At 43.5% G+C, this 19,066-nt stretch overlaps 1 protein-coding gene and 1 long non-coding RNA gene across 7 annotated transcripts in view; one reads left to right on the forward strand and one right to left on the reverse strand.

The window, feature by feature from the left end:
- Positions 1-5,853: 5,853 nt before the first annotated feature.
- Positions 5,854-9,945, reverse strand: LOC135370605 (uncharacterized). The gene is made up of 3 exons (XR_010415393.1): positions 7,499-9,945; positions 7,287-7,421; positions 5,854-6,424 (listed from the first exon to the last, which is right to left on the reverse strand). It is a non-coding gene; the product is annotated as an uncharacterized LOC135370605 (long non-coding RNA).
- A 3,250-nt stretch (positions 9,946-13,195) lies between these two features.
- The window catches only part of LOC135371085 (caspase-3-like), a 174,297-nt gene continuing 168,426 nt past the window's right edge, over positions 13,196-19,066 (forward strand). For 2 of the 6 annotated variants that reach the window (XM_064605086.1, XM_064605087.1), the window contains exon 1: positions 13,198-14,044. In XM_064605086.1, the coding sequence (XP_064461156.1) occupies positions 13,875-14,044 (170 nt within the window). In that variant the 5' untranslated portion in view covers positions 13,198-13,874. Of the gene's footprint in view, positions 14,045-19,066 lie in introns of all 6 variants that reach the window. The other 4 variants (XM_064605084.1, XM_064605085.1, XM_064605081.1 and 1 more) reach the window with 4 other exon arrangements.

Here is a 19,066-nt window from a genome sequence, read left to right on the forward strand (position 1 = left end):
CGCTGTAAAGGAGTTTGATTGATTTCCTCTAGCCAGATCTCTGCTGCTGCTGACCCAAATACCTTCTATGTACATTTACTGTCGTCGATTGTTGTGCTGTAATGTCTAAAGGAGCAGGGAAAGAATTCCCTGAGTTCTCAGCGGAGCTTAAGAGAGAATTGAAGAATGGTTTCAAAGAAATACAGGACATACTAGAACGAAACTATCGTCAAGAGATGAGAGAGATGAAGGCGTCAATGAGCTACAGTTTTGACGAAATGACTTCGAAATTTAAAGATCTCGTTAACGAGCAGAAACAACTCATGTCCGAGAACTCCGATCTACGCAAGGAAAACGAGCGTGTGAAAAATGAGCTAAGCATAATCAAAACCAGACTCGCAGAGTGTGAGCAGTATTCTCGAAACCGCAATGTAGAAATAAAGGGTATCCCTGTGGACACAATGCATGACAAACGTTCAGTGCGTTACAAAACTAAAGTAGCCCTGGGTGAGCCCATTAGCTCAGGTGATATCGACGTTTGTCACTCTGTCCCGGTACCAAATTGGGCTGCCAAGAACATCATCGTACAGTTCCGGCACCGCAGTAAACGTGATGCATTCATTGGAAAAGCACGTGACAAATGCATTAACACATCAGATGTTGGCCTAGCATCGAGGGCACCTACCTATCTTTGTGAACGAGCAACTTTGTCCAACTCTCAAAAAAGTGCTTGGTCCTGCCACAGCTAAAAACGAGTCCAAACTTGCTTATGTGTGGGTACGAAATGGCAAAGTGTTTATCAGGAAAAGCGAGGGCAGCCCAGTGATAGCTGTCTACCACGCTGGTGATGCGAGAGAGGTAACTGGGTAACATTGTAATCAATATTTAAGGAAATGGAAACACTTGTTCATAATGATTGTATCCCTAGACACTTTTGATAAGCCAAACAATTGTGCTTCCGTCCTCCATATGAACGCTTGATCTGCATGTAATAAAAGCGAGGACTTAACGCTGTTCTTCCAGGTTGGCAAATTTTCCTTTGATGTTGTAATGTTATCGGAAACGTGGTACCAAGATGATACTGATATGTTTATCCTACCTAATTACAGCCATTTTTTTTCTCAATCGCGAAAGCAAACGCGGTGGCGGTGTATCAATGCAATTTAGAAAACCGATGGCTTGTGATATACTTTTTCGATGATTTTACACTGTCAACCAGTGATTATGAGATACTGACTGTTATAACTAGAAATGACATTTTTAGCGTACTCTATCGACCAACCAGTGGTAGCGTTGAATTGTTTCTTGAAGTGCTAGAAAACCTTAGTTTTACTTGCTTACATAACTTTGTTCTATGTCTTGGTGGTGATTTTAATATCAATGTTTTGAATAAAAGTAGGCCATCTGAGACACTGTTGATGTTCCTGACGTCATACGGCTTTTCAAATGTTTTCTCTGACCCTACACGGCTAACAGCAAATACTGCTACACTTTTGGACCTTTTTATCACAAATAACGAACCTAATGTTAGTTCTGCTGTAATAGCTTATGGCATTAGTGATCATCTACCAACATATATGTTCATCACACACTGCCAGCGCCGTCAGAAAAATAATTTCGCGTATTCTGTTCAACACATCAGCGATGCCTCAATCCAAAACTTTAGATTATAAGCATTGCAGAAGTTAACTGGTCGCCCGTCTTGGAGAGTTCGTGTACTACCGAAGCGTACAGCACTTTCCTTGAGGCTTTTAAAGGCGTGTATGACAGACATTTTCCGACCACGTCTGCGAGACCACCTCGCCGCTGCCGTGAACCATGGATGACATCGGAAGTTCTTGCGCTAGTTAGAGAAAAGAATGGGTTGTTCAAGCAATTTTTGAATAATCGTAATCCAGATATATTTGCTCTATTCAAACTGTGCAGAATTCGCAGACTTGTGCCCGATACCAAAAAAAAATAAAAAGGAACTAAATACCGTTACCCGTTACTTCAGAAAGAAGTAACTAAATACGTTACTCGTTACCAACATACAAAAGTAACGAGTTCTCGTTACTCACAGGTAACGAGTTACTTTTACGTTACCGCCGCATAGTTAAAGGAGCCAACAAACATGCCCTCACTTACCTTCAACTCTTTATTAATGAGGAATTGCACTTCAGAAGAAGCTGATACTCATAATTTGTCGTCCGTCATTCGTGTTCCGTCTCTCTCGGCCCCTTACCATGACTTTATATCAGTTTGCCTGGACCTTCTCCCTCCCTTCCGAAGTCGGGGTGATTGGAGATTATGAAAACACAAGAAAAAAAAAACACCGGTTTTCGTGCCACCGATCACCAACCGTTTCCAAAAACAGACCAGGGGATGCGTCATAATTTAGGGCGCTCAGAAGCTTAGCAAAGCCAAGAAAAGGCTAGAAGTCGAAACGTGTTTTTTGTTCCCATAGCACAATTGGTGCCCATTCTTGGGAAGGAGTGATGGTCCGAGATTACGGAAGGGGGGGGGGGGGGGGGCAAGAGAAAAGACAACAACACATCCAGCGAGGGACTTTGAGTCACACGTGGTCGTGGGTCACGCAGGTCAAATCTGCACGCATTGCGCCACGCGGAGTGCCGCAACGTGTTCCCCCGAGCTGAAGAAAAGGAACGAGTAACGTCAGTAACGAGTTACCAATTTTTGTAACTGATTCCGTTACTATTACAATTTTTAAAAAAGTAACTGAATGGTTACTTCGTTACCAAAAAAAGTAACCGTGACCAAGTAACGAGTTACTTGTAACGAGTTAGGCACAACTCTGAGAAATCGCACATCACGCTTAGTAAACCGTGCAAGAGAATCATACTATCACAGTATATTCCACAATTCCGCAGGTAATTCGGCAGCAGTGTGGAAGGTCATAAACTGTATTATGAAGCCGCACCACGATAATTGTGACGTGATCGTCAACGGGAACGTGGTCCTTTCCGGTGATGCACTATGTGATGAATTTAACAGCTACTTTATAAATCTCGCATCCAGAGCGAAACTGACAGCTGAACAACTTAGTAACGCATGCAGTTACGTTAAAGACCCCATCCCAGAAAGTTTACTACTCCCCCCCCCCTTATCGGAAAGTGAAGTGTGCTCTGTTTATGCGGATATCAAACAAAGTAAATCGCGTGACTGCAATAACATACAGATTGCACCTGTTAAAGCTATCATTGATATTGTTGCGCCCGTCCTGGTGCACATGTACAGGTTGGGACAAAAGTTTACGAAACACGCGAGCGGCGTATTTTTTCTTCGGTGCGACACCCTAGCAGCTGGTGGAAGCGGGCGAGTTCACTGCTTCGGAGGGGTGGAAGCATGCGCTGTTAGCGACACGCAGTGGCGGTTCCGGTGTCACTTGGGTGTGTCCGGGAACTCTAAGCTGCCGTTGTGTGTCGCTAACAGCGCACGCTTCCACCCCTCCGAAACAGTGAACTCACCCGCTTCCGCCAGCCTCTAGGGTGTCGCACCGAAGAAAAAATATGCCGTATTGTTTCATAGGAAAAAAGTATTGTTTCATAGGAAAAAAAGAACAGCTGCTACAACAGGATCTTGATGATACGAATCTCACAGGGCATGAAAAAACAGTTGGTATCATCCGAGACTCGTCAGCAGTACCACATAGGTGCACGAAGCATGTATACGGACGGAAGCAGGTCACTTTTATATGCTATCGCTTAAAAGATATCCATGGTATAGGCATAGCTTGTTGCTCATCCAAAAGATGGCAATTGACATTGACAAATTGGCAATTGACAGTGCGCCACAATAGCTAGGCCCACTGCACTGCAAAATCTTATGACACAGACAAACCCATCCATCACGTGAATAACAGATATAAAAGGCACGTTCTTGCACAAGGCAAGCACGTTCTTGTGCAAGGCAAGCAATATACAAGAGTTCTCGCGACAGTCAAAAGAAAAATAAGAAGCACGAGTGCATCACTTGAACCGGGTTCATCGTCTCGCTATAGCCCGCGTACGCCGCTATCTCATTTAAATCGGAACATCTGAATACATGGAAGTATTTCCCACAGCGTTAGTAGCACGCATTTAAACCGTAATGCAATGAAAATTCGCCAAATAATTCCACTTTATTGCAGGAAAGAGCCCAGAATAATAGATACATGCATGTGTTTATTGTACCTATGGCATGAAAATGGTGTGTCTTAAGGTGCACGTGACCAAACATTAAAAAAAATGGGAACAGCATACTAGCCATAAACCAACAGATTACAACACCTGCAATATTTTAGAGAATTATGAAATGACATTTGTGCATCTTCACAACACTTCAACACAACAAAATATAAATTGTAGACTAGCTATATGAGCTAGTAATTGGATTAAATTACGTTTATAATGGAAAAAAACATTTAATGAGCGTTATATCACAGGATGAGGCATCGAGGTACACAGAATATCAGACATATACAAAAAGAAATCCATAGCAGACAGGTCATAAACTAATTATATATAGGGTGATTCCACGCCGGATCAGGCAGGGTGGTCCGGTCACCCTCTTCAATTTTTTTTTTTTTTTCAAACACATATTAAAGCCTTGGCCCTAGGAGGCATATGGGTGCTGAAAGTAGTTGAAAATAATTGGTGGGTATTTCTAATGAATTATCATTCAGATGTGAGCTTCCTACGCAGCTTCAAACTATTTGACATACTCAGCTTATCATTTTTCTTTTTTTTGTCATGTGTTTTCTGGGGTGGGTAGCATTGAATCCTAAGTTGTGAAGATCCTAAGATCCAGTTGTGATACCCAAAAGTAATCTACATCATTGTGTTCGTCTCGAAATGCCCTTTCTTCGCATAGCGAGTACGTCGTATTGTGAATTGGGGCAACGCCCCCAATAGGCTTTTTGTGAGGGATATCTACGGAAAATGCGTAAATTCGACACCGCGCATCCCATATATTCCTACTCGTAACATCGTTCATTTTGCTCGCAAGCGTTCATCATGACTATTCTTAGTTGCCGTACCCCAGACTAAATGGCAATAGTTTAGGTGAGACATGAACAGTGAACGGTATAGTAGTAGTAGGTTATTCGAAAAGGAAACACGAGTCTATGCCTAGCGATCATGCCTAATATTTTGCACAGTTTATTCTCAACGTATTCAATGCGAACATAGCGTGTCTCTTGTGTTTGTCCTCGTTCCTGTTTGGATGCATCGAAGGATCACGTATCAACCTGCCCATCTAGTAACGAACGTATTCAATGTGTTCATCCCATAGCAACTGTTCGTTAAAGATGACACTCAAACATTTGATGCATTTTACAATATCAACAGGACTAAGATATACTATCTCTTTATTTAGACTAACACTCCTGTTTTTGGTCGACGTATGATTGCTTCAATTTTACTACTATTAATGCGTGAATAGTTTAAATTAAACCCATTTTTCCAAGTTGCAAAGCATCTCGTTAGCAGTAGTGGCTATTACATCAATATCGGAGCCACTGGAAAACACGCTTGCATCGTCCGCATACGAAATTCACAATTGACATCAATGTTAATTATGTCATTTAGATATCGAGTATCAGATCCGGGTATCTCAACTGGGAGCCGAGTTGTGAGGTTCCCAAAACGTACCATATTTTACAAATGAGGCAAATTTGCGATTTTTTATCTCCTCGAAGGCAAACCTTAGGATCTCCACAACTTACAATACAATTCTACCCACCCCAGACAATCTGTAAAAAAATAGTGTTAAATAGTTATGAAGATACGTGGCGTCAAACTGCGTAGGAAACGCAATGGTCAAAATGTCCACATCAGAATGATAGTTCATTAAAATAGAACCACCGATTATTTTCAGCTACTTTCAGCGCCAATATGCCTCCTAAGGACGAGGTTTGAATATATGTTTGAAAGAAAAAAAATTCACCACCCTGCATGATCCGGCGTGAAATCAGCGTGTAATAACTGAAGTATACAAGGTGTTCAAAATTAAGCTTTCACTAGCACTTTATAAATAGGCGAACAAAAGAAAACTGGCAGCTATTTTTCTGTTCCTTGAGTAAGAAACAGGTGCTACTTAATTTGGAGCAGCTGTTTCTTACACAAGTAGCGTAAACTTATCACCCGGTTTCCTGTCATCGCTGTTTTTGCATAGCGCTCGTGAAAGCTTAATTTTGAACACCCTATAGTTCAGTGTATTGCAGACGTTGCATTTATCGAGCAATGCATTCATTACTCATGAAGCAGTCACAACTTACAAGTCATCTTTACAGCTGAGTTGTACTGGTTGTACATGCGTGTGGGAGTAGTCTTGTGTATTTCTTCCCAGAATGTGTCGCACAGTTGAAATTTTAGGAGCACCACCTAATGCAGCTGAGGGTGCATGCGTGGTATTATGCAGTCCAGCATGGCTACGAAGAGCATGTCGTGTCCTGTTCCTTGGGATGCTGGACATAGAAGTTTATTGTCATCAGCGCAAAATAATGTGCTAGCTGATATTGTCAAATGGCTACGCATGTCCGTTCAACAGTAGATTCCAAAGATATGGTATTGCATTTCAATGAGAAAGCTAATCTTGAAAATGTGCTAGCGTCATAATACGTGATGCAGATAAGGTCTTCTTCGCCAGACCTGGGTCATCTCCAGAGACCTCCCACATGAAATGGTCACAGGCTGGCAAACATAGCATTCTGAAATATTTCTCATCCTATAAGTAGCATTCAACTGAATTTTGTTAGACCCGTAAATTATTTTATCATGTCATTGATGTGATCTGTGGTACTGTCAAATGGGTGCACGTGTCTGTGCAGCAGTATATATCGCGGAACTGATACTGTTTCTAGCGTTTAAATGGGAAAGCTAATCTCGTAAATATGGTAACGCCGAAATAAATCATGTCGATGAGATGCTCTTTGCCAGACCTGAGTCCATCCCCGCAGAGGCCGCTTACGTGAAATAGTCATAAACGTAACACGGACTTCAAAAACCACTTACTATAACTGGAAACACTCTAGTCCTTTAAGATAACAGTTAACTAAATAATGTTAGACGCGTAACTCATTTCAGCTGTCTAAGAAGTGGCGTTCCACACGTGTTTTGCAGCACCACCACAACCACCACCTGCACCACGTTATCGAAAATCGTGACCATCAGAAAATCGATTTGCTTCATGTCAATACATCATGCTGCGGTATAATCAGCAATAATCATCCGAACTCCTATTACAAGAACGGATTGAGGAATCGTTAACAAAGATGCTTCAACGGGGAGAAACGCACATCCGAGAAAAACGAGAACAAAAAGTCTCACCTGGTGGACAATGGGCGTACGCATACGAATTTGTAGCGCGGAAATAGCGTGGAGAATCACAACTGTTCAAACAGCGTCGTCCGCGTGCCTTGCCCACATATCGTGCGACGTTGTCTCGTTCGATGCCATCTCTTCCTGTGATAAGTTTGACACAAATGAAACACGAAATTAAAAAATTTCACAGACACCCAGCGCAAAATGTAACAACTTACATTTGCTAGATCGTGCATGATGTGAGACCGTGACACGCCAGAAGCCAGAGTGACCGTTAACGAAGCGAACGAAAAGACGCTTTGCACACGGAACCATGCACGTGTTCTCAGAAGGCAGGGCCCGTATAACAATTGAAAAACAATAAGCGTCAATATAGGCGTAAATGGGTAATGAGACGCCAGAAGCCAGAGTGACCGTTAACGAAGCGAAAGAAAAGACGCTTTCCACAGGGAACCATGCACGTGTTCTCAGAAGGCAGGGCCCGTATAACAATTGAAAAACAATATGCGTCAATATAGGCGTAAAGAGCTAATACTCCAACGAAGAACTTCAGTTTATCCGTCAACACGAAATCGTATGCGTCAGGATATAAGAGTAAATCATGTCCTCCGTCCCATTTACGCATAAAACTCCGCCCTTTACGCTTACAGCGAGCGCGTTTACGGGTACTAGGAATGAAACAGAGCTTGACGGATACGGCGTCTGCGATTTTGTCTAACTTTACGCTTAGTAAGGGTAAGATTGGACGTAAGCGTAAATTTATCCGTTTCGTTTCTGAGAGTGCGTGTTCCGTAAACTTTTGTCCCAACCTGTACAATCTTACTTTCATAACCGGAATTTTTCCCGCTGAGATGCAATGGGCAAAAATCGCAGTCCTGAGTAAGGGAGGAGACACAAACCAATTCAAGAACTACAGGCCGATATCCATTTTACCAGTTTTTTCAAAAGGCCTCGAAGCATTGTTGCATAGTCGCCTCGAAAAGTTTTTCACGAAGCATTCTGTTATCAATGATCATCAATTTGGTTTCAGGAAGTTCTGCTCTACGGAACTTGCCTTGCTTGCGCAAAAAGAGCTATTAATTCATAACTTTGAAGAAGTGTTGTATACACTAGGGGTTTATTTATATTTTCCCAAAACTTTTGATTTCATTGATCATTCTTTACTGTTGCTAAAACTACAATACTATGGATTTCGCGGTGTCATTCTTTCTTTGTTATCGTCATACTTGTCAAATCGCACTCAGTATGTTTCGATGGGCTACCATTCTTCTACCGCCCGTAAAGTAGCCTCAGGTGTCCCACGGGGCAGCATCCTAGGACCGCTGCTATTCAATATACATATTAATGATATCGTAAATTCCACTAGGGTCGGAGATTTCTACATCTACGCCGATGATACAACGATATTTTTCAGGGACGAATTTAGCTACGGTAGTGGGTAGTGCAAATGTTGCTCTCTGTGCTCTAAATGAGTGGACAGTAAGCAATCGTCTTCTAATAAATACCGATATATCAACACGCACACACACACACACATACAAATAGAGATACGATGATATATCAAAAGCGGTATTATATAAAGCAAAAAACAAGCCCATGCACTGCACGGTAGATGTATTACTGGGAAATCAGCAAATAGATGTTGTGGACTCTTGGGTGTTGTTCTCTCTGCTGACCTATCCTGGACTAAGCAGGTTGACCTAGTTTGTAGCAAAATTTCAAAAGTTTGCGGTATCTTGTCTAGGAATCTACTTCTTTTCCCTGTACAGGTGAAACTTTTCATATATCAGTCCCTTATTCAGTCCCTTCTCTGTTACTGTAACCTCGTGTGGTGTTCTACTGGTTTGGTAAACTTAAAAAAAACATACTCATATTACAAAAGAGAGCCGTTAGGATTATAGATGGTGTCTCCGTTTACACACACGCTGAGCCCCTATTTGAGAAGCTAAGAATTATGAAAATTGACATCCTCTCTAATTACACTCTCGTTAGGTCGTACCTAAGGGCCCATCGCTTAAACAATAGCAGATGGTTGTCGCTGTGCAACCTTGACAGAACTACCAGTCGGCAGACACGCCAAGCACATCTGTGGCAGGTGCCGTCAATAAGAACAAATTACGCCAAACAATCCTTAATTTGTTGTCCAACATGCGCAGTTCATTCGATGAAAACAACTTGATGCATCTGCATCGCCGGAAACTTGCACATTGTTTTTCTTCACGCTCTACGACATCTGTTAATAGTTCAATTGCATGATGCAACTAGCACGATGATCCATATGCTGCGTACTTCACTTCGCTAAACTTGAAACGAATTCACAAAAACGAACGCAGGTCATCGTTCATGGTAGAAGTGGTAAATGGGACGCAAATGTAAAGGCCACAGCACCGACAACACTACTCCAACAAACGCGACGACGTAAACAAGGCTTGAAGCCCGGAAGCAACAAATCACCAATTTCACAAAACTGTGCAGCATATTGTAGATCAAGAACTTCGAAAAATACGTTTCCTCAATTCACAAACCGACAATTTCGCATTATCTTCGCCTTCGCAGTGCTTCTTGTTGACATTAGGAGCATTTAGGCTTGGCTTGGACAAGTTGCCAGTTGGATGGCTTGGATTGAGTCTGTAATCCACTTGGATCCAAACAATCATCCAACTTTAGGCACAGTGTGCCCAGACACTTTATACTTTGCGCCACTTATGGGGAGATATATTTCCGTGCTAATAACTGTGGGACGTCTGATGGCTGCCAAACAAGAAAACGTTTGGAAATGTGGTGGAGAGGAGGAGAACGCACCCAGTCAGAAGCCCCTAAACTCCCTCCTTTGGGTACTAGTGTAAGCAGTGTAAGCATATGAGCTGTACTGGGCGAGGTGTGAGTGATGACATCTGCGAGTCGTATGGTGGACCAACGGTGATGTGAAGTGCGAAGGTTTCCTTTTATTAACCGTACTCTTTTACTAACGTTAGGTGATCTGATGTTTATTTTTTTGGCTAGGAAACGCGTGGTCAAACGCGCTATCCGCCCGATACAAAGGGTATAGCCCCCACTATCATCATCATCATGCCGCCGTCGTTTGACGCGCTGAATAGGGAGAAATGCATGGGAAGATGGCGACCTACTCCCACCTGATTGGACCACTCCAGCTCTGAGCACGAACATATCATCTCACTGGTGAAAGTGATCATGCTGTGGAAGCTCATTCAAGCTCAAGATCATTCCTGCTGTTGAAGCTGCACGAACTGTCCCGCAAGATAATAGAGATATCCCAGAAGGCCTACATCATGAGCAAGCTGACAAAACAAGTGCTCTTCATGAACCAGTGAGGCAGAGGTCACGACAAGACCAATAAACGAGTTCAATCAGTCATGTTCGTTACACGTGCAAATTCTCATTTAATATTTAGGCGCCAAGCGTCCTACGTTTACTCAAAATTTATGCTACAACTATGACAGCACCTATCACCTTTAAGGCCTCCCATTTTCCTGTGTTTGTGTGTCTGCTTAGTGAAGAACGGCGAGCTCAATGGAGGTCACATATCAACCCAGATCACCGTTCATGCATTTTTCAATATGACAGAGTAGCTTACCATATCTAAACTTCTTGCACAGACCAAGCTATATCGGTAACACGCATTGAAAATTTGAGTATTGACGTTCCATCCCCGTAAGAAATTACGCAGCGTACACGTTTACAGACATTATTTGTCATGCTAGCACAACCTGCGGTTGAAACAGGTATACGAGACCTGACATAAAAGGCTAGCATGACGTTGCAGCGTACAATATTTGGAGAGGCACATTCGGGAGGCAAAAACGAATACGTACCTGCACCAACTGCCATTTTTGTTTTTGTTTGTGTTGGATTGGCTGGGTTATCTGGCGCTCATGCACTTCCGGTCGGCTTCGGCTACTACAATATGGCGAAGCCCGCCCTTTGCCGTTGAGGAGGAAAGTCCCTCCGTTCAACTCCTTTGCTCTCTCCCACTTTCCTCCTCAGGCCTTTGCTTCTAGTCTCTCCTTATGATTTCTATGCAGCAAAGGGATACGGACATGTTCTCTGTCATGCCGGATCTCTGAATGTGTGTGCCTGAGCAGCCAATATACTGTTCTACTGTGAAATCTTCCACGTGAGACATCAGCTATCAGTGAATGCAAAGTTGCTTCGGCATATCATTTGAACTTCAGAAACAACGCTCATGTCTATTTCGTGTGCAGCACAGATACAGCAGACTGCATATGTGTCATTTGGAAGTATCTATCCTGAAAAATAAAGCACCTTGTGTAACAGAAACAGCCAACGCTTCCGCGTTTTATTTATTTCACTCGACGCGATCGAAAATCCACAACAACCCAGAACCACCAGAGCGGGGACAGGGAGGATGAGAGAGGGAAAGCATCGCCAGCGTTACGGGTCACCCAGGTAGACAAAAAAAAAAAAAAAAAGAGCAAAGCAAAAAAGCTACTCAATTGTCGTCCAACGATTGGCCTAAGGCTAGAGGTCACGTGAGTTTTTCCCGACATTAGAAATGTACTACACGTTCATCCCCCTGCTCAAACTACCCGCTAGCGTCTGCGTGCACAACGGTTGCAGTCCGAGAGAACACGCATGGCCGGACAGACGTGATGTCTCCTCTGTCGTTTTCCTTTCTCCTCCGTTCGACCGACCGTTTGGGTACTCGAGCCAGGCGCCCACAGCTCCCCATAGAGCCCATAGTTTGAGATAATTCAGGCAACACTGGACATACGACCAATGAAAATGCGTCGTGATGCCTAGCAGCCAACCAATCAGCAACCTCTCAGTTTGGCTCGGCTTTCGGCCGGCCCTGGCTGCCATTGACTTCTACTGGTTTTCATACCTGGCGCCCGTTATTCCAAAATAACTAAGACATTTTTGGCGAAATACACATTTATTGATGCAACGTATAAACTCAAATGCTTGACTCATATATTCACCGTGCGTACAGGACGTTTCGTTCCTTGAATAGACAGCAACCAAACCAAGTTCGAACTTGCAAAGCACACATACAGTCTACTTCTGGAGGCGAGCGAAGTCCACGAGTGCGTGCGTTTCACAGATGAGCATCATATTCTCATTCTGGCGATGCACCGTAGGTCACACAGTCACGGGAAATGCTTTTGTCGTTACGAACACTCTCTTCTTAGTCACTGTATATGAAAATGCGACAGCGCTCGAAAGTGTTCCTCAGGCGACAGCTCACCAAGCATTGCAGTTCCGACCCGGCAAGAATGTCCGTAGGTTGGCACTTTATCGGAGATCAGTACATGGCCAGAGTCACTATAGCTCACGAACAAACCCGCGCGTACACTTCCTCTGTGGTCGTTGTGGTCAACCGACATCGGCGAGCCGCGGAGACGCAGCGACCTTGCTGGGAGCTGCCCGCCTGGCCGACTGCCCAGACTGCCCGCGAAAAGTGAGCTGTCAGATACTTCGAAACTTTATCAACCAATCCCGGAGCGCGCATCCTCCTTTGGCCAATGGGCATCCGTCATGATGCCTGACGATGTAATACCACGTGACTGTGACGTGATTTTATTTTTCTACTGCCGCAAATGCGGGGAGCTGTGGAGGCCTGCTCGAGCCTCAATCAAATGACTCTCGCCCAATCAGCGCGAAGGAAACTGACGTCAGTTCTTGACCAATGAGCATCCAAATATATACACATATAATGTGCAGCCAATCAGAGATCCCCATAGCTCCCCCTCTTCGCGGCTCTAAAAAAATATTTACACGTCATAAGCACGTGGTATTACTCCGTTAGGCATCATAGTTGATCCCCATTGGCCGAAGGACATTGCGCGCTCCGCTCTTGGTTGGCAAAGTTTCAAAAGAGCATTCTTTCGCGGGCTGCCGGTCTGGCGGACAGTCACGAGAAGAGAAGGGAGGGAAGTGGAAGCGGCGTCTCGACGATGTGTGTTTACAGCACCGTATGACCGGATTGTTCAGAGAGGTCGCAGATTTGTTAGTGTGTCAAAGTGACTGGGCGCGTGTTGTGATGTTTCCCGACACAGTTATCCTACGTACGAACAGTCTTTCGGGTTCAAACTGGAATGCAGTGGTGAGCTGATGCCCGAGGAACACTTGTGAGCGCCGTCGCATTTTCAAATGCAGTCACAACGGAGACAGGGTTCGGTGCCCGTGTGAGAAGCATTTCCCGCTTCATTGTAACCTTCGCACTGCAACCAACGAAAGGAGATGCCCACCGTGAAATCGCATGCACTCGTGTGAGCGTCGCTGGCTTCTAGGAGTAGACCGTTTTGCGAGTTCGGACTTGGTCAACGAACGCAACGATTTGGACTCTATACGTAGGGTGAATATTTGTGTCAGACTTTTGAGTCCGTACGATGTTTAAAATAAGTGTGTATTTTGTCCAAAATTTGCCTAGTTGTTCTGGAATACGGAATAACGAGCGTCGGGTATGAAAACCAGTAAAAGTAAAAGCCGATGGTAGCCAGTACCGGGCCGAAAGGCGAGCCAAACTGAAAGGCTCCTGATTGGCCGAATGGTAGGCATCACAGTTCATTTTCATTGGTTGCATGCCCAGCGTTGCCTGAATTATCTCAAACTATGGGTTCTATGTGGAGCCTGGGCGCGCCCTTGGCGGAGGCGGTGCGTGTCGCTTTAGAGCCGGCGGCTGGCGCAGTTGTCATGGGAAGTGTTGCACTGATAACATCTTGTCCCAACGTTCGGGCAGCCCCATCTGAGGAAGGCGTCGTTTTCATAACCATACTAGAGCGGTGAGTTGGGTGTTTGTCACGGGATGCAAAGTCTCATGCATCTGTCACGCAGACGACGGCAGGCCACATAGGCTACAGTCACCGCTACAGTTACTATATAAGCTACATAGTGACTGTAGTTACCACTATTCACTCACTGTTCACAATAAGTAATCAAAATGTGAAGGTTCCCTTCATTACATAAAAGCGTACTATATCCTGTGTCCCTCTACAGGCAGGCCCATTGTTATTTACAGTGGCTACACAAAGTGTGAAGAAAGACACGAAGTGTTTGTATCGTGAGGATTAGAATGTACACAGTTAGTGGAGGGGGGGAGGGCGGAACGTTAGTGCAGTCAAGCAGAGTTCAAGCTCGATGGCACGTGTTCATGGGATCAAGTATTTGATCATAATTTCTGGTTGCCCTTATGAAAATTATTTTCTAGTTTGTATACAGGTCCTAACCAGGATGTATCCAGCCTATTCAGTCCCAATCTAGCAGATAGAAACTGGATTAAAACTGGATACAGGATTTATTGAGCGCACTGTATACATTTTCTATACAGGTATTCCTAACTTTGTAACCAGCACTTGTCAATTTCTGTATAAGAACACCCTACACAGATTTTATACAGAAATTTCTGTCCGTTTTATAACTAGTTCCTATTCAGTATTTATTCAGCCGCAGTATTTTATGACTTTGTGAACCCCATCACAATGTACGCACATGCAGTACTAAAAAAAGAATTTACTGCTCCATTTCTTTTTTTATGGGCCATGCCATTGACCATTCTTTCACAAGCGCCTTACATTGACAGAGACTTCAAGATCGTTTTTATCACTGTTGATGTGCCACGGGTTGAGGTTGTGTACCTACGCACCGGAGTCTCGTGTGTTGTTGGTCGTACAGTTGGTCGTACTGTAATCCCAAAATTGCAACTTGTGTTCCAGTAGTGCTGGGCTCAGCATTTGTAAAATACACGTACGCGAGGACAAAGAATTGGGACAATTTCGCGGCTATCTGTCCACCACGACAAGCAAAAATATTCTACTCTTCCAGCTTGCCCCGATAAGTGTTCTCCTGCATCGTGCAGAACAATTTTTCTTCACGTTCTAAAGAGAAAGCTCTATAAACATATGATACAACGTATCGTGCACAAGAGTGAAGGAGCATGAAATGGCCATGGTCATTTCAGTCTCCTTCACTAACTGTGCGATTTCACTAACTGTACTGCACTTAAACTCTACAATTCAGCACACGAGGAAAAGCTCCGTGCACGGCAGGTTTCCTCCCTGTGCTGAAGTCCGAATTGTTAAGTCTGCAAGACATGCAGGACAGTAGTAGTTTTCTTTTTTTATATATATAATTCGATGGCACGTGCCATCGAATTATATAAAAAAAAACTACTCGACCTATAGCCTCATGCAGTAAACGGCATTTGTTCTTACTGGGTCTTTCCACCTCCTGATGTAAATGTCGTGTAACGTAAGTTTAATTATGTAAATTTTTGCGAGCTCAAGTCAGAAATTTGCAAGTGAAGGTCACTTTTTCACCCCACCAATGTGAAGAGCGTGTCTAATGTACTCATATTAACGATAATTGATAATTCAGGAGCTATACCATCGGAAAAAATTACGGAACATTACGCTCTATGGAGCTCCCACAGGATAGCGCACGATGAATTTTTTAACTCAAACTTTGTCAGTCCGACAAACCCTTATGAAAATAATTTTCTAGTTTCTATACAGGACCTATAGAGAATCTATCTATCGTGTCTAGCACGTGTCAATCTTGTGCATAGGAAATAGATAGAAGCTGTATAGGGTTTTTAACAGGTAAACTCTATACAGTTTCTGTACAGACTTCAGACTCTAGAATGTATACATTCTCTATACAGTCTCTATAGAGCTAATACTAGCTGCCCCGAAAGATCTTCTTTACGGACATGTGTTACTTGTTTTTTGCTGTACATTTGAAGAACAACTAATACATGTGACATGTGCATGTATGAATATGGATACAAATGCTAATAGCAATATTGTGACTTATCCCTTCAGGCAACGTGAACATTTACCGTTTAGTACTTTTTAATGTAGCACTTGACGAACTGCTGCTTCTACACTGTCAGAGGAAAAGGTATAAAAAGCGTATGTATAAAAAAGGTAAACCAGGGCGGAAGTACCATTTTTGTACCTATTTCAACTGTCTATACCATCGTTTAAACCAAGTGTAACTCACTGATAGCAGTAGCTAATCGTATAGTACGGGGCTGGCTCCATGCATGCGTAACGTGCAGCACCACATTAATTTGGTGTGGAGATTGTGCTGGGTTAACCAGTTGGAGGAAATATTTTTAGTGACTGTTATTCGCTACCGAAATAACAATCTATGCGTGGTCTCCTCGCCCGTGTGGTTGCATCTCGAGCTAAGACGGCTCCACATGTGGCCAAGCCATTTCGTTGCGTGTTCTACCAGTATTTGTCCCTCTGCAAACACGTCATAGGCTTGTGCGTGTGCAAGTGCAAGCTTACGGTTGTCCCATCCTACAGTTGGCAATACAAAGGTGTTTCCCTCTTCCTTTTGTTTATTTTACGTATTTCTTAAGTTTTTTTTTTGTGTGTGGTTTGGAGTGGGATGTCACGCAGTGGGTGGGATGTGGCGGTAAAATAAATGGAAAGTTCCTGGTTTTTGAAATACAAAAGAAGATTTTCGAGCTACTGCCAACGCCTAGGCGGCGCAAACAATGCGTAGTCAACCAGTTGTCGTAGCTGCATCGAAAATGAAACGAGATTATATTCATATTCTATACGACTTGTAATATGCTCTCAAATTCCTACCTAACATTGTTTCTAGTTTCTATAAAATATCGTTTCCAGCTTCTATTCAAATTTGCTATCCAGTTTTTTATCACCAATTTTTGAAAGGAACCACACTGAAGCCAGATAAATGCTGTATATGTGCATACATCTTACTGTATACAGCCAGCTGTAACTAATATGTATACAAGTTCTATACAATCTCCTTTCCAGTTTGTATACATTTTGGCTACCTAATTTGTAACTACTCCCGCGCCCACTTTTTAGAAGAAACTGGATTGGGGCTGTATACAATATGTATCTACCTTTAATCCACCCAACCCAGGATTTTGTATACAGTTTGTATACAATCTGGAAAACTTTTTTCATAAGGGTGGTGTATGATGTTGACGGGGTATCAATTTAGGCCCCTCAGTTTTCGGGTAAAACCCAATAAAGCCCGTTTTTACCCCCCGATTTACATCAAAATAGTTCGGGTTTAACCCGATAAAACCCGTAAACCGGGTTTGCGAAAGTGCAAACCAAGGACTTGATCCGCACACGCGCGAACTACGGCAATCGCGCGACCGCTCCCGACTTGCTGCTCCCGACCGCGCCGCGTCTTGCTGGTGAAGTAAACAAAACACGTCAGGTTTGTAGACGCTTGCATGCAGGTCCGATTTCTAGCGTGAAAAATGTTCCCTTGGTAGGCGTCACCATTTGAAAGTTGGCTTCACCTAACACTTCCGTGTATTACAGTCAAGCCCACTTCAACGAATGCTAGTGTGGCTTTAAGTGTACGTGTGTAGATTTAGCGGAACTTTTCGATTCATTTATTTGTGTTACGGGAAAGCCATCTTTAACCTATGACATCATACACTTTGTTTAGTGATATATTAGGTTAGAATAGTGCGGCTGTGGCAGCTTGCCTCGCACTCCCAACTTCATTATCGGCCATGGTCCTATTAATCTAGCCTAACTTCACTAAACTAACCTAAGACATCAACTTGGTTAGTTTAGTGATAAGTTAGACTAATGGGGCCATGACAGCGTCCCTTGTCCCTCAAAATCCGTTTCAATATTGAGGTGAAGCCGCCTTGCAGAATGGAAACGCCAACCAAAGTAATACCCTGGTTTCGTTCCAAAAATGTCCTGTGTTTTTCACACCCGAAGAAATGTAGTCTGCAGCATGAAAGCTTGTGTCAATAAGTAAGTTGAAAACTTCAGTGTTGGATTTTTGTACTGTTAGTGCTTTCCGTGGACGTCGGCGAGACCCTTTCGTGTGCTGTTACCATAAACAAAATACAGAAACCGACACTGAAGATCTTCAGTGTCGGTTTCTGTATTTTATGTGATCTACAGGACTGGACTCCCCTCTTCGTATACGCTTGTGCTGTTGCCAAAAATAGTAAAGGAATCAGGAAAAATCGCGCTAAACAGCGAAGAAACAGGGCAACGCTCGGCGTTCCTTGAAGTGGGTTTGCCCGCAATACACGGAAGTGTTAGGTGAAGCTAACTTTCAAATCTTGTAGGGAGTATCTCGCATCAGCAAAGTACGCGGAGTAGTAAAGAGGATGCAGCAACAGCCAACGATATACGAGGCATACCAACGTGAGCGCGAGCATGCTTTCAACGCTCATCGATGGATACAGTGGTTATACAGTGAATTATCTACCAGTCTCTTAATAAATATTCTTTCACTTAATTTCAACACTCCACAGACCGATCGCTGTGGCATCGCTCATGCTCTCAGTTGTCTCGCGACGTATACCCTCAATTATTAATTAATTTCAACACATACAAGTATCTTTTTTTTTCACCCGAAAATACATCACTTCTCAGTATATCACCCGATTTTACCATGTTTGGCAGGTCCTGATTTTCAACCCGATATTTACCCCCCCCCCCCCCATTTTCGCAAAAAATAAAACCCGAAAACTGAGGGCCCTAGGTATCATCTTCCTTACGTCTCCCTCGTCTCTGTGGTAAAGGAAGAGCCATGCTGGCAACAGGGTGGTCATGCGAGGAGTTTATCTAGAGTCTAAGGCGGAATCACTTGTGCGCAAAACAATAGAGAAAGTTTGTTCGCATACCGCTCAGAAACGGCGGAAAATATCGCCGAAACAGCGTGTTCTCCTTGCTTTATCCTCGTCAATGACACATTTTGTAGAATTCCATGACTATCCGTTGATTTGTACTTAGACCGAATTCACGAATATTTTAGTGTGCGACACTCTATCGAGATGG

This window comes from Ornithodoros turicata, chromosome 10 (genome assembly GCF_037126465.1).
Source record: "Ornithodoros turicata isolate Travis chromosome 10, ASM3712646v1, whole genome shotgun sequence".
NCBI lineage: Eukaryota > Metazoa > Arthropoda > Arachnida > Ixodida > Argasidae > Ornithodoros > Ornithodoros turicata.